The 14982-nt window shown below is 31.7% G+C and overlaps 1 protein-coding gene across 1 annotated transcript; it reads right to left on the reverse strand.

Moving 5' to 3' along the window:
* Nucleotides 1–9363: 9363 nt before the first annotated feature.
* Nucleotides 9364–14982, reverse strand: LOC124930330 (protein root UVB sensitive 6-like). Its single transcript, XM_047470684.1, has 13 exons — nt 14354–14982; nt 14135–14233; nt 13939–14052; nt 12718–12789; nt 12536–12646; nt 12305–12424; nt 11507–11608; nt 11333–11405; nt 11134–11217; nt 10763–10827; nt 10320–10421; nt 10060–10242; nt 9364–9429 (listed from the first exon to the last, which is right to left on the reverse strand). Exons 1-13 carry the CDS (start codon nt 14714–14716, stop codon nt 9364–9366), a joined length of 1554 nt encoding a protein of 517 aa, XP_047326640.1. The 5' UTR covers nt 14717–14982.

Genomic DNA, 14982 nt, shown 5'->3' on the forward strand with positions numbered 1-14982 from the left:
AGGGTGTTGACATCACTGCCTATAGAGGTCTTATCGGATCCCTACTTTATCTCACTACCAGCAGGCCAGACATTCAATTTGTTGTTGGTGTCTGTGGAAGATTCCAGGCTAATCCAAAACTCTCTCACTTTACTGTTGTTAAACGTATTCTTAAATATCTGAAGGGAACTCAAAATGTGAGACTATGGTATCTGAAGGATTCTAGATTCAATTTAACTAGTTTCTCAGATGTAGGCTATGTAGGGTGAAAAATAGATAGGAAAAGCACTAGTGGAACTTGTCAGTTCCTTGGAGATCGTCTAATCTCATGGTTCAGCAAGAAGCAGACATCCGTTGCCACGTCTACAGCTGAAGCAGTGTACATTGCTGCAGGAAGTTACTACTCTCAGCTATTGTGGGTTCAACAACAGCTAAGAGACTATGGGATTGAGGCAGAAGAATCTCCAATTTTTTGTGACAACACAAGTGCTATAGCCATCACCTACAGCCTAGTTCTGCATTCTCGGACAAAGCACATCGAAATCAGACATCATTTCATTTGAGAGCATGTCAGTCAGAAGCAGATTCGCCTTGAATACATCCCAACAGATCAACAAACAGCAAACATCTTCACAAAGCCTCTACCCGAGACTAAGTTTTCTAACTTTAGAAATATTTTAGGACTTGCTGATCTTGACTAATTGTCTTATATACATATACTAAGGGGTAACATTTTGTTCAAATGTTACTATATAGACAAGTAGACAGAGATACGTTCAATGGATCAGTAGTCTAAGAAATGCAACTACTTAGACGTGAGTTTGCTCAAGCAATTTTTATCTTCTTTTGGATACATGTCTTGATAAATAACCTGCATGGTTAGACGCCAACGTCTAATAGATGTTTAGACGTTTATAAGACTAGAGCAATTGGAAGCTCGCGTCTAACCAAACACATGTCTAGCACGTGTTGTTTATGCGTAATTAGACGTTTAAAGTCTAATAGACTTTTGACCGTCTATAAGATAAGTGTGATTAGATGTTGACGTCTAATAGACGCATATCCAAATTATAGGGAAATAATGTGGAAAGTAAATTAGACGTCTAAATACTTATGTAATTAGACTGCTCATCCTTTGGCTATTGGGACAGCTGTCCACTGCCACTGTATCTGTCCATGTACTTTTTCCGCTAAAATTAAAACAGTCACCTCTCAAATAGATTGAAGACATGTGTCTTTCAATGTTTAAAGAGTGACTAAAATTTCTGATGACTTTTCACTACACGTTTAACATTAATAGCACTCTTTCATGATTAATCTTAAATGATAGATGCGTCTCTTGGAATAGATTTCTTAGGTTTTTGACGGTTCATATAATCATCAATTTAATAGTCACACGTCAACTCCTCTGTATTTAAGAAACGGTCATACTCAAAGGATTAGAGTATCTCCTTCCTGAATCCTCAATTCTCTCTCTAAGAAATCTTTCTTGTAGCGTTTTAATTTCTAAGATTTTTCTTTCATCTTGTTGAAATGTCTTCTCTCTCTACAAAATCTCTTCAAATAGATTTTAAATTTGTCTCCTCCTTAGTGATTCCAGAAATGGTTTCAATGTTCGAATCTCTAAAAACTTCTTGGCTAAAGAAGTTTATGCGTTCCCACTATATCTTTTACGAACATGCGGTTCGTGAATTCTTTGAAACTGTCGGATTTTATCATAACAAGTATATTCGTGCGACTATTCTTGGCAAAAGCGTCTGTTTCTCGGAGGAAACATTCACCATGTTCTTCAAGCTTCCAACTGAAAGGAACTATGAGTTCCCTCCTTCCTCCGATGAAATCTTGTCCGAGATGAAACTCGTTTTCTCGGATCAATCGTTTAAAGGACATCTCTTTCCGATCGCCTCTCACAGAAAGAGTTCCTGTCTGAAAGTTAAGTTTGCCCTACTCAACGACATCATCTCAAAATCCATTCTTGCTAAGGATTCCTCCTACATCTACTGCAACAAAGTCTTTGAAATAATGGTGGCTATCACAAGGGGTGTAGCCATCAATTGGTCTAATGTTCTTTTCAACAACCTAGTGAAGATGATTTCTTCTCGAAAGAAAATCTATGGATATGATGCTCCTCTTAGCACGTTCCTCTGTTGTCTCCTCTCTGAAACCGGTCACGGGGCTTTCACTTCAATCCTTCTAAAGTCTTGAACAACCAAAAGGTTCTCGACTATGTTCTATGGGTAGGTAGGCACAAGTTGAAGAGACGAAATCGGGCAGCATATCTGGCTGAAAGGGCATATTAGGATTTCGTCCCCTAATGATGTTAAAAAGGGGGAAAGAAAAAGATTGGCCTTAGTCTTAGGGGGAATGTTAAAAATCTTTTGATGTTTTTGGAATTTTTTTGAAAGAACCTTCTAATGTTATCGATCATGCTATGATTATCTTGAAATATGAATAGTCTTTTGCTACCTACTGTGTCGATAAGTATCAAATTTGTATATATATTTCTAATCTTTTATTTAAGTTTTAACATCATCAAAAAGGGGTAAATTGTTGGGTCAAATTAGCTTGACTAACGATATTTTTATGATGAACTTGTACAAAACTTAAAAGAGAATAAAGTTAAGCCGTCTAATTGTTTTTGTGTAGGTGCATCAAAAACATGCTAAGTTAGACCTAGTTTGAAACAGGCTAATGAGACGTGCTACTAGTTAGACGTATAGTCTAACAGATACATAGTTTGACGTGCAGTCTAATAGATACGTAGTTAGACGTGCAGTCTAACAGATACGTAGTTAGACGTGCAGTCTAACAGATACGTAGTTAGACGTGCAGTCTAACAGATGCGTAGTTAGACGTGCAGTCTAACAGATACGTAGTTAGACTTGTAGTCTAATAGATAAAAGTTAGACGCTGACGTCTAACTCATTTAGACAAGTTTGAAGTGAAACGTAGTTAAACGTGCAGTCTAACTCCACTAGACTTGGTGTTCTAATGGATCTCGCTATTAGACGTGGGCGTCTAACTTCCTTAGACTTGACAGTTTAATGGAGCACGTCTAATTCCTCATTTCAGCAGTTGCTTTAAGTTAGCATATGTCTACCCACGATCAACTAGTTGTATGCTACTCCTGCTCCACTGATCCGTGCAGATCAGTACGACAGCCAATTGCATCCAATGAATGAATACCACGTAAGTAAATATTCTTTGCAGTACTTGTTCCTTGCAGGACAATTCTAGAAGAATATTCTGCGCACTACTAGTTCGGTACGGCCACGATCCTTGTGCACAGAGCCTGTTGTACTCTTGTACTATGGAGGTTTTCCAATGGATGCTTGCCACATTTCAATTTAGAAGATTCGACCGTTGGTACCTGTCTTATATTTAAAGATCCTCAAGGACAACAGACGAGCTTCTGGTCTAAGACTCTATCTTACGAATTGCTTCTTCACTTGCTTATTGATCTTGTACACCATCTTCAAGAGAGAGATATAGAATCAAAACGTTGTTTAGCTGAGTGATACTTTTAAACATATTATAAGTTGAATAGAGTATGTTCTGTTCAACGGTTATCTAGTCAGTAAACTATATTTGATTCAAAGAAGTATAATGAATCATTTTGGTGGTTGGAAGAAGGGGTGACGTAGGAGAGTTTGCTCTGAACATACATAAACAAACTGCTGTGTTATTTACATTTTGTCTTCTCTTTTCGAACTGGTTCTTATCTTTAAAACTGAGCAAACGTTTCCGCACTTGAATCGCTTCAAGAGTTTGCAAGGGTTTATGAAGAATAGAAAGTGATATTAATCCCTAACAGGATTTCTATCAGATCGTTTTCCAGAAGTTGTCATCAATAGTTAGGCCCCCGTCTCTATTGATTACACCGATCCTATCAATGAGTTTGAGAAATAATATATTTTTTACCAAGTCAATCTTAAATTCATTTAGTATTATTGGTATTTATAAGTATATCAATGTCAATTGAAACTCTTGTAAGACAATTACTTGTTCATTTCAATCTTTTCTAAACAATTATTTTTTTTTCAATTGATCATATTTATTATATAAATATTATAGCGATTGGTCTAAGTTCAATCGCTAATATGCTAAAAGATTCGTGATTGGTCTCTTATCTAATCGTCATTGGTTCCTAAACCAATCAGTTTTTAACTAGGTTTTTAGAGATTTGAAAAGGAACTAACCGTCGTCATGTCAAGGTAGTAGCGATTGGTCTAAAGGATAATTTCCCAAAGGAACCTTGTTTGGCGTTCATTTTCCCAAACTAACCTAGTTTGTTCATTCATTCCCAAACTAACCTAGTTTACTATTCAAACTTAGTTTTTTTTATTTATTCTTTTTATATTTAAAATTAATTATATATAAAACTAAATTATTTATATTTTGATATATAATTTAAATTATTATTTTTATAAATTAAATTATTTATATTTTGATATATATTTTAAATTATTATTTTTATAAATTTAATTATTTATATTTTGATATATAATTTAAATTTGATTATTTTTTATAAATTTGATTATTTATATTTTGATATATATATATATATATATATATATATATATATATATATATATATATATATATATATATATATTAATTGTTATTTATATATATAATAAATATTCTCTTTAACATTATAATAAATAATTGATAAATACTAATAAATTTAAAATATTTTAACTATAATAATATAATAATTATATATTCATAAAAACGTTTTTAAATTTATCAATTATTTATTAAATATAATAACATTTTTAATTAATATTTTAACCCTAGAAATATGGTAATCTTTTCATTATATTTAATAAATAATTGATAAATTTAAAAACGCGATTATTATATTGTTATGGTTAAAATATTTTAAATTTATTAGTATTCAACAATTATTTATTAGAATTATTTAATATTTATTACACTATATAAATAATAATTGAAATGTAAATATATATATATATATATATATTAAAATACAAATAATCAAATTTTAAAAAATAATTATATTTAAATTATATATCAAAATATAAATAATCTAATTTATAAAAATAATAATTTAAAATATATATCAAAATATAAATAATTTAGTTTATATAAATAATAATTTAAAATATATATCAAAATATAAACTTTATATATAATAAATTTTAAATATAAAATAAATAAAACTGAGTTTGAATAGTAAACGAGGTTAGTTTGGGAATAAATGAACAAACTAGGTTGGTTTGGGAAAGTGAACGCCAAACAAGTTTACTTTGGGAAACCGTTCTTGGTCTAAAGACCAATCGCCATTATCAAGGTAGTAGCGATTGCAATTCTTTCTAATCGCCACTACCTTTATAATGGTGATTGGTATTTAGACCAATCGCTACCTATGCTCGCTATAGGGCCTATTTTTACTAGTGTAATGATGTTTAATTTCCAGGTGTCTGGATTACCGGGTCGAGAGATGTAGTTAATTTGGATATATATGTGAGAGTAAATAGATATTTTGGTCGGATTGTGGGTTGATCCGCTTATAAACTTAAAACGGTTAAAAATAAAATTAAAAATTCTATATGTATGTTTTGAACGTGCAACCTAACAAAACAAATATAACTATTTAACCAACTAGGCTAATAAGACATTATATTTAAAATTCAACACGAAATTTAATGAACGCGAGACATTCTTAACAATATGAGTTCAACTTTTTAACTAATTAATATATATATATATATAAATTTATACTTGGGTTGGATTGTGGGTTGATCCGCCCATAAAATTAAAACGGTTAAAAATAAAATTAAAAATGTTATATTTATGTTTTGAACTTGCAACCTAGCTAACAAAACAAGTATAATCATTTAACCAACAAGGCTAATAAAATTTTATCTTTTAAATTCAACACTAAATTTGATGAACGCGGGACATTCTTAACAATATAAGTTCAACTTTTTAACTAACTAATATATATATATATATATAATGATACTTAATTTCAAAATGTTCGGATTGTCGGGTCGAGAGTTGTGGTTAATTTGGATATATATGTGAGAGTAAATAGATAATTGGGTCAGATTATGGGTTGACCCGCTCATAAACTTAAAACAGTTAAAAATAAAATAAAAAATATTATATGTATGTTTCGAACTTGTAACCTAATAAAACAAGTACAACATTTTAACCAACTATGCTAATAAAACTTTATATTTTAAATTTAACACCAAATTTGATAAACGCGATAACTTTTTTAAAAATATAAGTTCAACTTTTTAACTAAATATATATATATATATAATAATTCTTAATTTCAAAGTTCCCGAATTGACGAGTTGAGAGTTGTGGTTAATTTGGATATATGTGAGAGTAAATGGATATTTGAATCGGATTGTGGGTTGACCCGCCCATAAACTTAAAACGATTAAAAATGAAATTTAAATTGTTATATGTATATTTCGTACTTGCAATGTAACAAAATAAGTACAATCTTTTAACCAAGTTTTATTGAGATGTGGTTTGCCGATGAATAATATGCGAGTAATAATTGAAAGTGGTTAAAAATATGAATCAAATATTTGATATGTGAGGTCACTATGTTAAATGTTATAAAAAATATGAATCAAATATTTGACTAACAAAAGTGAAAGGGTAAGATCACGAGATAAGAGGTTCATTGGGAAAAAATATATGATAGATATGTGAGAGGATAAGTTGTTTTACCGAAGTGAATAAAATATGAAATGAGAGTGTTCTATTTTTTATTTTAATATATTATTCGCGATTTATTAAAAAATTTAAACATTAAATAAATATTATTATAATTTTTTTAATTAAATTATTTATTTATATTTTTATCCGTGCATATCGCAAGAAAATCATTAATAAAAAAACCCTTAAAATGAAAAACAAAACAAAAGAAAAAAATTAAATATATTTTACATTAGTATTTTGTTAGTGGCTTACACTAATAAGTGATTTATCACTTTAAGGTCTCATTTCAAATTTCATTAAAAGTAGCTAAATTGAAAAGAAATCATAAAAATGAACTCGAATATTGTTGGCCCAAAATACACTTTGGAAGAGGCTAATTTTATGGCCAACCCTGTAAATTTCCAATGGCCACATCTAACTTGATATATAGCTGTGAACTAGCCTTTACCTAACTCCTTTCTTCCATTGATGTACTCTAAAGCCTCCCCCATATGTGTTACTAAACTATTGATCTACTCATAATAAGATCCTTTTATGCATAGTTTTACATCCTCCAGTTATAAGATTGATATATTTTCTTTACCAGGAATGAAAATACATTCATTAAGCGCACAAAGGCTTATAACATGAAATCAGCAAATTCCATTAATATTGATAGTTCGATAACATGAAATAAACAAGGAATTGAGATGATTTGTTGTGTCATCTCACAGGATATTCTTCATATACATTCGTCGCATAAATGTATGAAAACAATATTACCAAAAATCCTTTCCGTTTTTGTTAATTTATATGAGATATGTTTGCCAACGATTTGGTTGTTAAAGTGACGTGATAACATGCATAATATATCTATGAATTTATAAAGTATAACAATAAATTCATTTATAATTATGATGTCTCATTTTTATTAAAGTCATTTTAAAATTGGTTATTGTGCTAAGTCCAGATTATAAAATAATAATGTGAGTTCTTCTGATTAAATTTTTATGCTTAAATGACCTCTATATTATTTAGACCATGTTATTTTTTTCTTAATACAATCAATGAGGTGATGTCACGTCATTCTCTCTTATATTTTCTCTTTCAAATTCTCTCGCATTATCACTCATTTTCTTATATATATACTTAAATATCATATATACAGTACATTTCTAATTATTCTAATTTCTATGGCAATGAACAACATTAGATCATATTAGTTTTTTTTCAAAAGATAAATTTCATTTAAATCGAAAACATCATATTCAAAAGTGAGTAGAAACATCATATTTGAATGTGAGTGAAAACATATTTGCATGAGTAAAAAAGATTTAATGATGATGCTGATGTAAAAACGAAATAATTGCTCACTTAAATGTGATACAAATAATTAGTCACATACTATATCACTTATACTTGATAGCTACATTTAGGGTGGCTATTAGATGGCAAGATGATGACTCATAAAACATCTTTATTAGGTTACTAATTAACCCTAAGAAAGAACTTATAATTAACCTTTTTAAAGGAAAGTTTGGTTTTACGAATTTTAAGATTTAAAAAAAAAACAATATACTATGCCGTGCCTTAAAGATTATATCCATTGTTTTAAGCTTTAATGTACTAGGAAAATGCTTGGAGTTGCAAAAGTAGATTACCTAAATAACTAAAACCTAACACATCATTTGTAAACTACTTTTAAGTTGAAGGGCCTAAAAAGGATTAAGCCTCCAAAGAATAATAAAAAAGAAAGGATGATGTTGATATGGTTAAGGACCACCATGAGAAGACATGATGCTAAATATATGAGATAAACCATATATAATAAATATACAAGTATTTAAATTACACATCACTCTTTTTTATTTCATTTTTCTAACAAGTACAAATATTCATTTCAGAAAAAAGTAAGGAAAGGGTTTGAGAATGGAAAACTTGAATTAAAAGTTTTTTTTATTTGCTAATAAAATTTTAGATAAACTTTTTGCACACCTTATTAATTCTTCATGTTAACATAATAATTCACTTTCATGAACACTTGATTGGATGAAGAACACATATTTTGTTGGAAAATATAATCAATTAAAGTGACAAAAATTGTCACAAGTTTAATCTGTAATAAGCATATCAGAACATAGAAAAACGACTAAGAATTGATATTTCATAAATGGATGGAGAATTGGAGATATCATTGAATATTTTGGATTATGTTTTTCATTTATGTGCTATAATCCAAGCAAAATAGTATGAATTATGAAAGAACAAATGGAGCTATGTCAAGATGTGAAATTGGTGCTACAAGAGCAATGCCTTTCATTAACATACGATTAATATTGAGATAATTATTTCCATTTCAGATTAGGCGGGAAGCCGAAAACAAGTGTTTGAACTCTTCACCAAATTCTACATGTACATATACACACATACATCTTTGTTCCAAACCTAACCAGGTAATGGCTAGAAGCAAACTTTAAAGGAAATCAGAAGAGAACAATTAAAGAGATAAGTTTATAAAGATAATAAAATAAAACCTATTAGATTTTTTTTGCCCTGCTCTGCTCTCGGACTTGGCTACACATCATAGAACCGAGCTAATGGATGATCATGTACCTGAGGTCTTGGCCTGGATGGTTTTGAGTAGCTCGCAGCAGCTCATTAAGGTAGGAAAAGAAAAAAAAAAAAACAAGCTCCTTAATTAATCACATCGAAAATCCTAGCTCGACCAGGATTAAGAAGTGACTCTGACATCACCCAGCCCTGAAAAAATAGTATTGAATGAAATCAAGCAGGTCATACCAAAGATCTATCGCAAAAGAATTGGTGAAGAAATTATCTAATGTTACAACTTTGCAAGCAAAGCATTGTTGATTGAAGCAATACTAGTTTAAAATTTAGCCATACAAAAACAAATAAGAATTCTTATTCACTGTCATACTGAGGCGTTGTTTGGTGTGGGTTATTTGAGATTATTTGCAAATAATCCACACTATTCAATCAACCATCACTTTTTCAAACACATTATCCAGAACTAAAATACTAAAATATCCTGACAGAAATCGAGAACTCCAGGCTCAGCTCAGCACTTCTATGTAATATTCATGACAAGGTCAGTTCAACATTACAAAAAAATAAAAGATGGACAAATAATGCTTGTTTAAATTTAGAGATAATGGGCCCATTTTGGAAACATTTATAATTTGTGTTTCTGTATGTTTGAGTAAATTTAGTTTCCAAATGTATAGATCCAAATAGGATCCAGATAAAAAAAATGTTTATTAAAAAATATTGACTTAGAGAACATAGACATTACTTTGCTAAAAACATTACTTCGCTAAAAGTATTCACATAAATAAGAAAAACGTAAGTACATCATACTACTTTGTTTACCTGTTCTATAGTTTTGCTCTTAAAAGGCCCATATAAAGTTGAGACTAACTTATGAGATTCAGCAATATAGGCTTCAATATCTGCAGTACAAAGTGCGATTTTGTTCTTATTTCCTTGAAGAACATTCCTGGACGTAGACATGTTTTGGTTTGATGAACGCATTATGTATAGAAGCACATGAGCCTGCAAATTAAGCAAATTCAGTTTAAATAACGACTAAATTTACTTTAATGTTATTAAAAAAAATGAGAAGGTCTCACATGAAAAGTAGCCTTCAAGATGTCGTCTGGTTTTGCTTGATCCTTTAACAATGCGTAGATGTTGCCTTTTGAATGATTATAAGTCACTATGTATCTTTCCTTCTGGTAAGAGGCGGATAAATTAAAGGGAAATCAGAAATGTCAAAAATTATTAGCTAACATCATTCTTTCTGTCATTAGGTAGTTAAAAACTTAAATGTCAAGTTAGAAAAAAAAACAAAAGTCCAGTATGGGTGATAGGTAAATGATGCAATATAAAATTCTTTGTACAAAAATAAAAACCGCCTTTTGTATGTAATGGAGTTTTAGAGCTTTATTTGGAAACACTAATTGTGTCAGATTTTCATCCAGAAGTAATATCACATTTATAAATTAGATGTATCTAAACTTAGCCTAACACAACCGGATCCATAAACAAAAGTATTTGCAAATAGGGTCATTACCTCAAAGATGGGTTTCACTGCATTGTATGAACTTGGATCTTGGAAAGCCTCCTTAAACCTTGGTCCTGTCAAACAGTTTAGAAAAACTTGGGTCTTGTTTGATATGGGATTATTTCGAAGCTGATTTTCTTAGAACAATTCGGGTTTTTGACCAAAATATTCTAGTTTTAAAAAATAAATTATTTCAATATTTTAAATATTGTGAATAAAGTAAGGTCATTTTAGTATTTTTAATGAATGATTTGATGGAAGAAGTGATTGATGATACAATGTTGGTTTAATTGGATTAAATTCAAATAATCCACATCAAACAAGGTCTTGAAGTCAATCCTACCACGGAATGAATATGGTTTGTATAAAAGAAACTGTACCAAGGACAATAGGCCTTTCTCTTGACCATGGGAAACTGAATATATTTTCCATCATATTTCCCTCTTGCAAAGTTGGAACCTTTCCTGCAATCACAATAACTAAGAATAAGTTGCATTCAAAAAGCATTTTTTTCTGAATCAAAACTTGACAAGTGTAAGAGGCAAGAAAAAATTGTAGCTACAAAATACTTGTCCGAACCTGTCTTAAGAAATGAATCTATTGTCACCGTTAATCTTGCATGATTTAGTGTACGTAATACGACTGATTTTACCTGGAAAACCGTGGCATTCATAGTCAATTATAAATAGAGAAAACATTTTTAACAATTTGTAAAATAATTCCAGAACATAAAGAATCATATCACCAACTAACTTCATTGTAGGAGCTGATGAGGTATCCACAGGAAAGAAGAGTGAAAGTGGTTGCTAGAGATGGATTTCTTTTTGAAATCATAATGCTCAATCCTGTGCCAAGCTTCAGAAGGGGTAAAAATGGTTTTCACATCACCTCATCAATTCAAAACATTTAAACCATTAACAAAATTATCAAAATACCTTAATATTGTTCAACAAACAATTGTTTTCCAAAAACAATACAAAAATTGAATTAAATCCAGATCTAACAAGCCCTTAATAATTTTCTCGAGAAAAAAAAGGCCTTCATATATCCTTCTCGTTCAGCTGTTGTTAGAAAATAATGCTATTTAAACGTGTGTGATCACAATATTTAACTAAAATAAAATTAATTACATCATGGTAAAAAATCTAAGGGAAGTGAGTTATTTACAATATTTCATAGCTGAAGAAAACTGTTTCAGAGATAACTTAAATATCAGGAAAAGTCATATCCATATACAACTACCGTCTAGAAATAAATGTTTAAGGTCCATATCCATGTTATGTCTGTCACGAGTTGATCAACGGTGTACTGGAAAGATCCTTAGCTAACATGTAGAGGTTGTAGCCTTAGGTTATTTTACATTATATAAAAGAAGAGTGTATCCAGGGTAGCGGCTCTTATGATGAACATAGTTTGAATGACTGAATCTGTATACTCTTTCCCTTTCGTCTAGGACTCGTCCCCTTCTCTTATTCCCATCCTTTTTCTTGTAAACCCTAAGTTCTATATCCTTTTATGTTATCAATATTATTAACCATAACATATACATACCAGGTCAGCGATATTTCCTACACATTCCCCCTTAGAGGTGACATCTCCTATGTTTTCTCCTTTAGCAAAGGCCTTGTATATGGGAGTTCTAGTTGATGTGGAAGTCACAGCACCAACATTCTGCATGTGAAATAAATGCCAATATTCCATGTAGAGCATGAGTTATATTGTATGAAGAAACTAGACAAAATGAGGGGAAAAGTCAAAAGAGAATTGAAGATAGTTTAAAACCTTGACGACATTAGCAGCACAAGCTAGAGGCAGAAAAAGATGAGGAACAGTTGAAGTCGCCAATTCTATGCCAGCACCCAACTCCATTAGGAGATCTCCAGCAAAACGAAGCTAAATTAAAAACCACGTCAAATACTTGCAATAACATTCTGAATTCAGTAGGAATACTGAGTCAAGCTAACCTGTTTAAGATCATAATCAAATTTCTTCCCTTGCCTAGCAAAGAGCATTTTTCCAACCCGACCAGCTCCATCCTAAGAGCAATATCACATTTCACTAAGATGACTAAATACATAACAATAACAAAATATGTTTCCCATAGTTGTATGAAATTCATTAAAGAAAGGATGTAATGACAACCTTTTTTATGAAATTTCTGAGAAATCGAAGTAATAGAGATCAAGATAAATAATATCGAATAGGTTGTTCAATTATTTTGTGACCATCAATATTAACAAATTTCATGAATTTCTAAATAGGATAACCCGGGAGGTGTTGATCATTAGCAGTTAGATCAACATCCTACCTTTGCTAGGGAAGCAGGAATTCTAGCATTTTGCAATAATCACCAAAGAAGTCCCAAGAAAATGGAAATAAAATATCTTGAGATCAAAGTACATATTTTTTTTTGTAACCATAGCGTACAGGCAAGCTTTCTGCGAACGACGCATGGAAGAGGCTAGCACAATAACCTGACCTCCCACTTCAATATGAACTATAGAAGATCCCCTTTAAGATCAATTGATTCCATTGAATTGGGTATAATTGTATGTGTGATAAAATCTACTATACCAGGAATATCAATGAACTTGATTATTGCAATTGCTCAAGATACCTTTTTTTAGTTTATCTTCTAGGGTCTATTCTTAGTTCAAGATCACTCTTACTAACTGGAATCAAAGAGCTGGGATTGCTCCATACAATTGAGTCCTTGAGTTTCTGAAAAAGTGTACACAGGAGTGCTTCAAATCATTGTTATCTTACTCAGACCTGTTATATAAAGTTGAGGTATTTCTAATTCTTTGTTGACATGGAAAATGTCAGGAGGCAAAACCTCTTAAATTATTGCAATATTGGACCTTAGACATATAAAAGTTCTGAATCTCTTTAGAAAGATCTTTTTGTCTCATGGTAACATGCTTTCAATGAAAATCGAACATGACCCCTAATAATAGTAAGCCTCTTAGTCCAGGGATCTTGCCAATCCAATTAGCTACCCATGGGTAGATCCAACTACATTCTGAATGTGAAAAGAGTAATGAAAGACAGACAGAATCTATAATTCAAGCAGTTTAATTTTCAGATGGAACATTTACAAAGCATACAAAAACTATGATATCATTTATATGTCAAACAACCGTCCTACCAAGAAAAATGTAATCAAATACAAAGGATCTTCAAACCTTGAGAATCCAATTTATCGCAACAGCCCCGGGAGTTGCCCTGGCTCTGGAGACTCCAACTGAGTTCAAAAGAGTTTGAGTTGTGAAGACACCCATTGCACCACCAAAGAAATGCTATACATAAAACAAGCAAAATCATTTGTCTGGTGCATGAATATAGAGGGGTATTAAAATCATCATGCTAAATTGTTCGTACCTTCAGAGCTCTCCATTTCATGTAAGGCACATAGGATGTGGTAACACTGTCTGGAAAACCTTCTGGTACCACGTATGATCTTACAAATGACAACAATTCCTGGTAAATTAGAAGCAAAAGCCTTGAGAGTTCAAATAGAGAGTAGCAGGATTCAAACGACTGAATCAGACGCATGCACATAAAGAACTAGACATTTAATTAAAAATAAAAGCAACTGACGTCAACAGGGGGTTGGGGATTCTGCTGCATGCTAACAGCACGAATTGATCCCTTAGTAAGTTGCTTCGATTCGCCGTTATGGGCAAAGTATTTCCACCGGCGCCCATCAATCTCTTCATAACAAATCAATTTCAAGCTCGAATCAACAAACTGTTCTTCCACAAATCCCAAATTCAATGCCTCAGATCTCAATCCAATATTCTCCGCCGCTACTAAAGCTGAGGAAGATGAAGGAGCCGAAGACGCGAGATTGGCGCTGATCCGTAGCGTCTCACGCGCGAGAAGCCTAGCATCTTGTGAGGCGGTGGAGTTCAGCGTTTGAGATGTCGTGTTAGGCTGCTGATTCAGCTTTATTGGCGCCATTAGAACTGTAAAAAATAGGTAGAGAATACTGATTTCGTTACCTCGGGAGAGAAAAGACGGAAATGCCGATTTGGAGATCCTGTAGTTTTTATAGAGAAAACGATGGTATAGGTATTCACGACGGATGCATTAATCACGTTGAAATGAAGAACAAAAGGCAGGTGGCTGAACGGAGCTTAAGAGGTGGAGGGAGTGAGAGGTGAAGAAATCTAGAGACAGAATTTGAACTCCATGCGTACAGAAGGCGACAGTTTTCTCTCACTCTG

Source organism: Impatiens glandulifera, chromosome 3, assembly GCF_907164915.1.
Source record: "Impatiens glandulifera chromosome 3, dImpGla2.1, whole genome shotgun sequence".
Taxonomy (NCBI): Eukaryota; Viridiplantae; Streptophyta; class Magnoliopsida; order Ericales; family Balsaminaceae; genus Impatiens; species Impatiens glandulifera.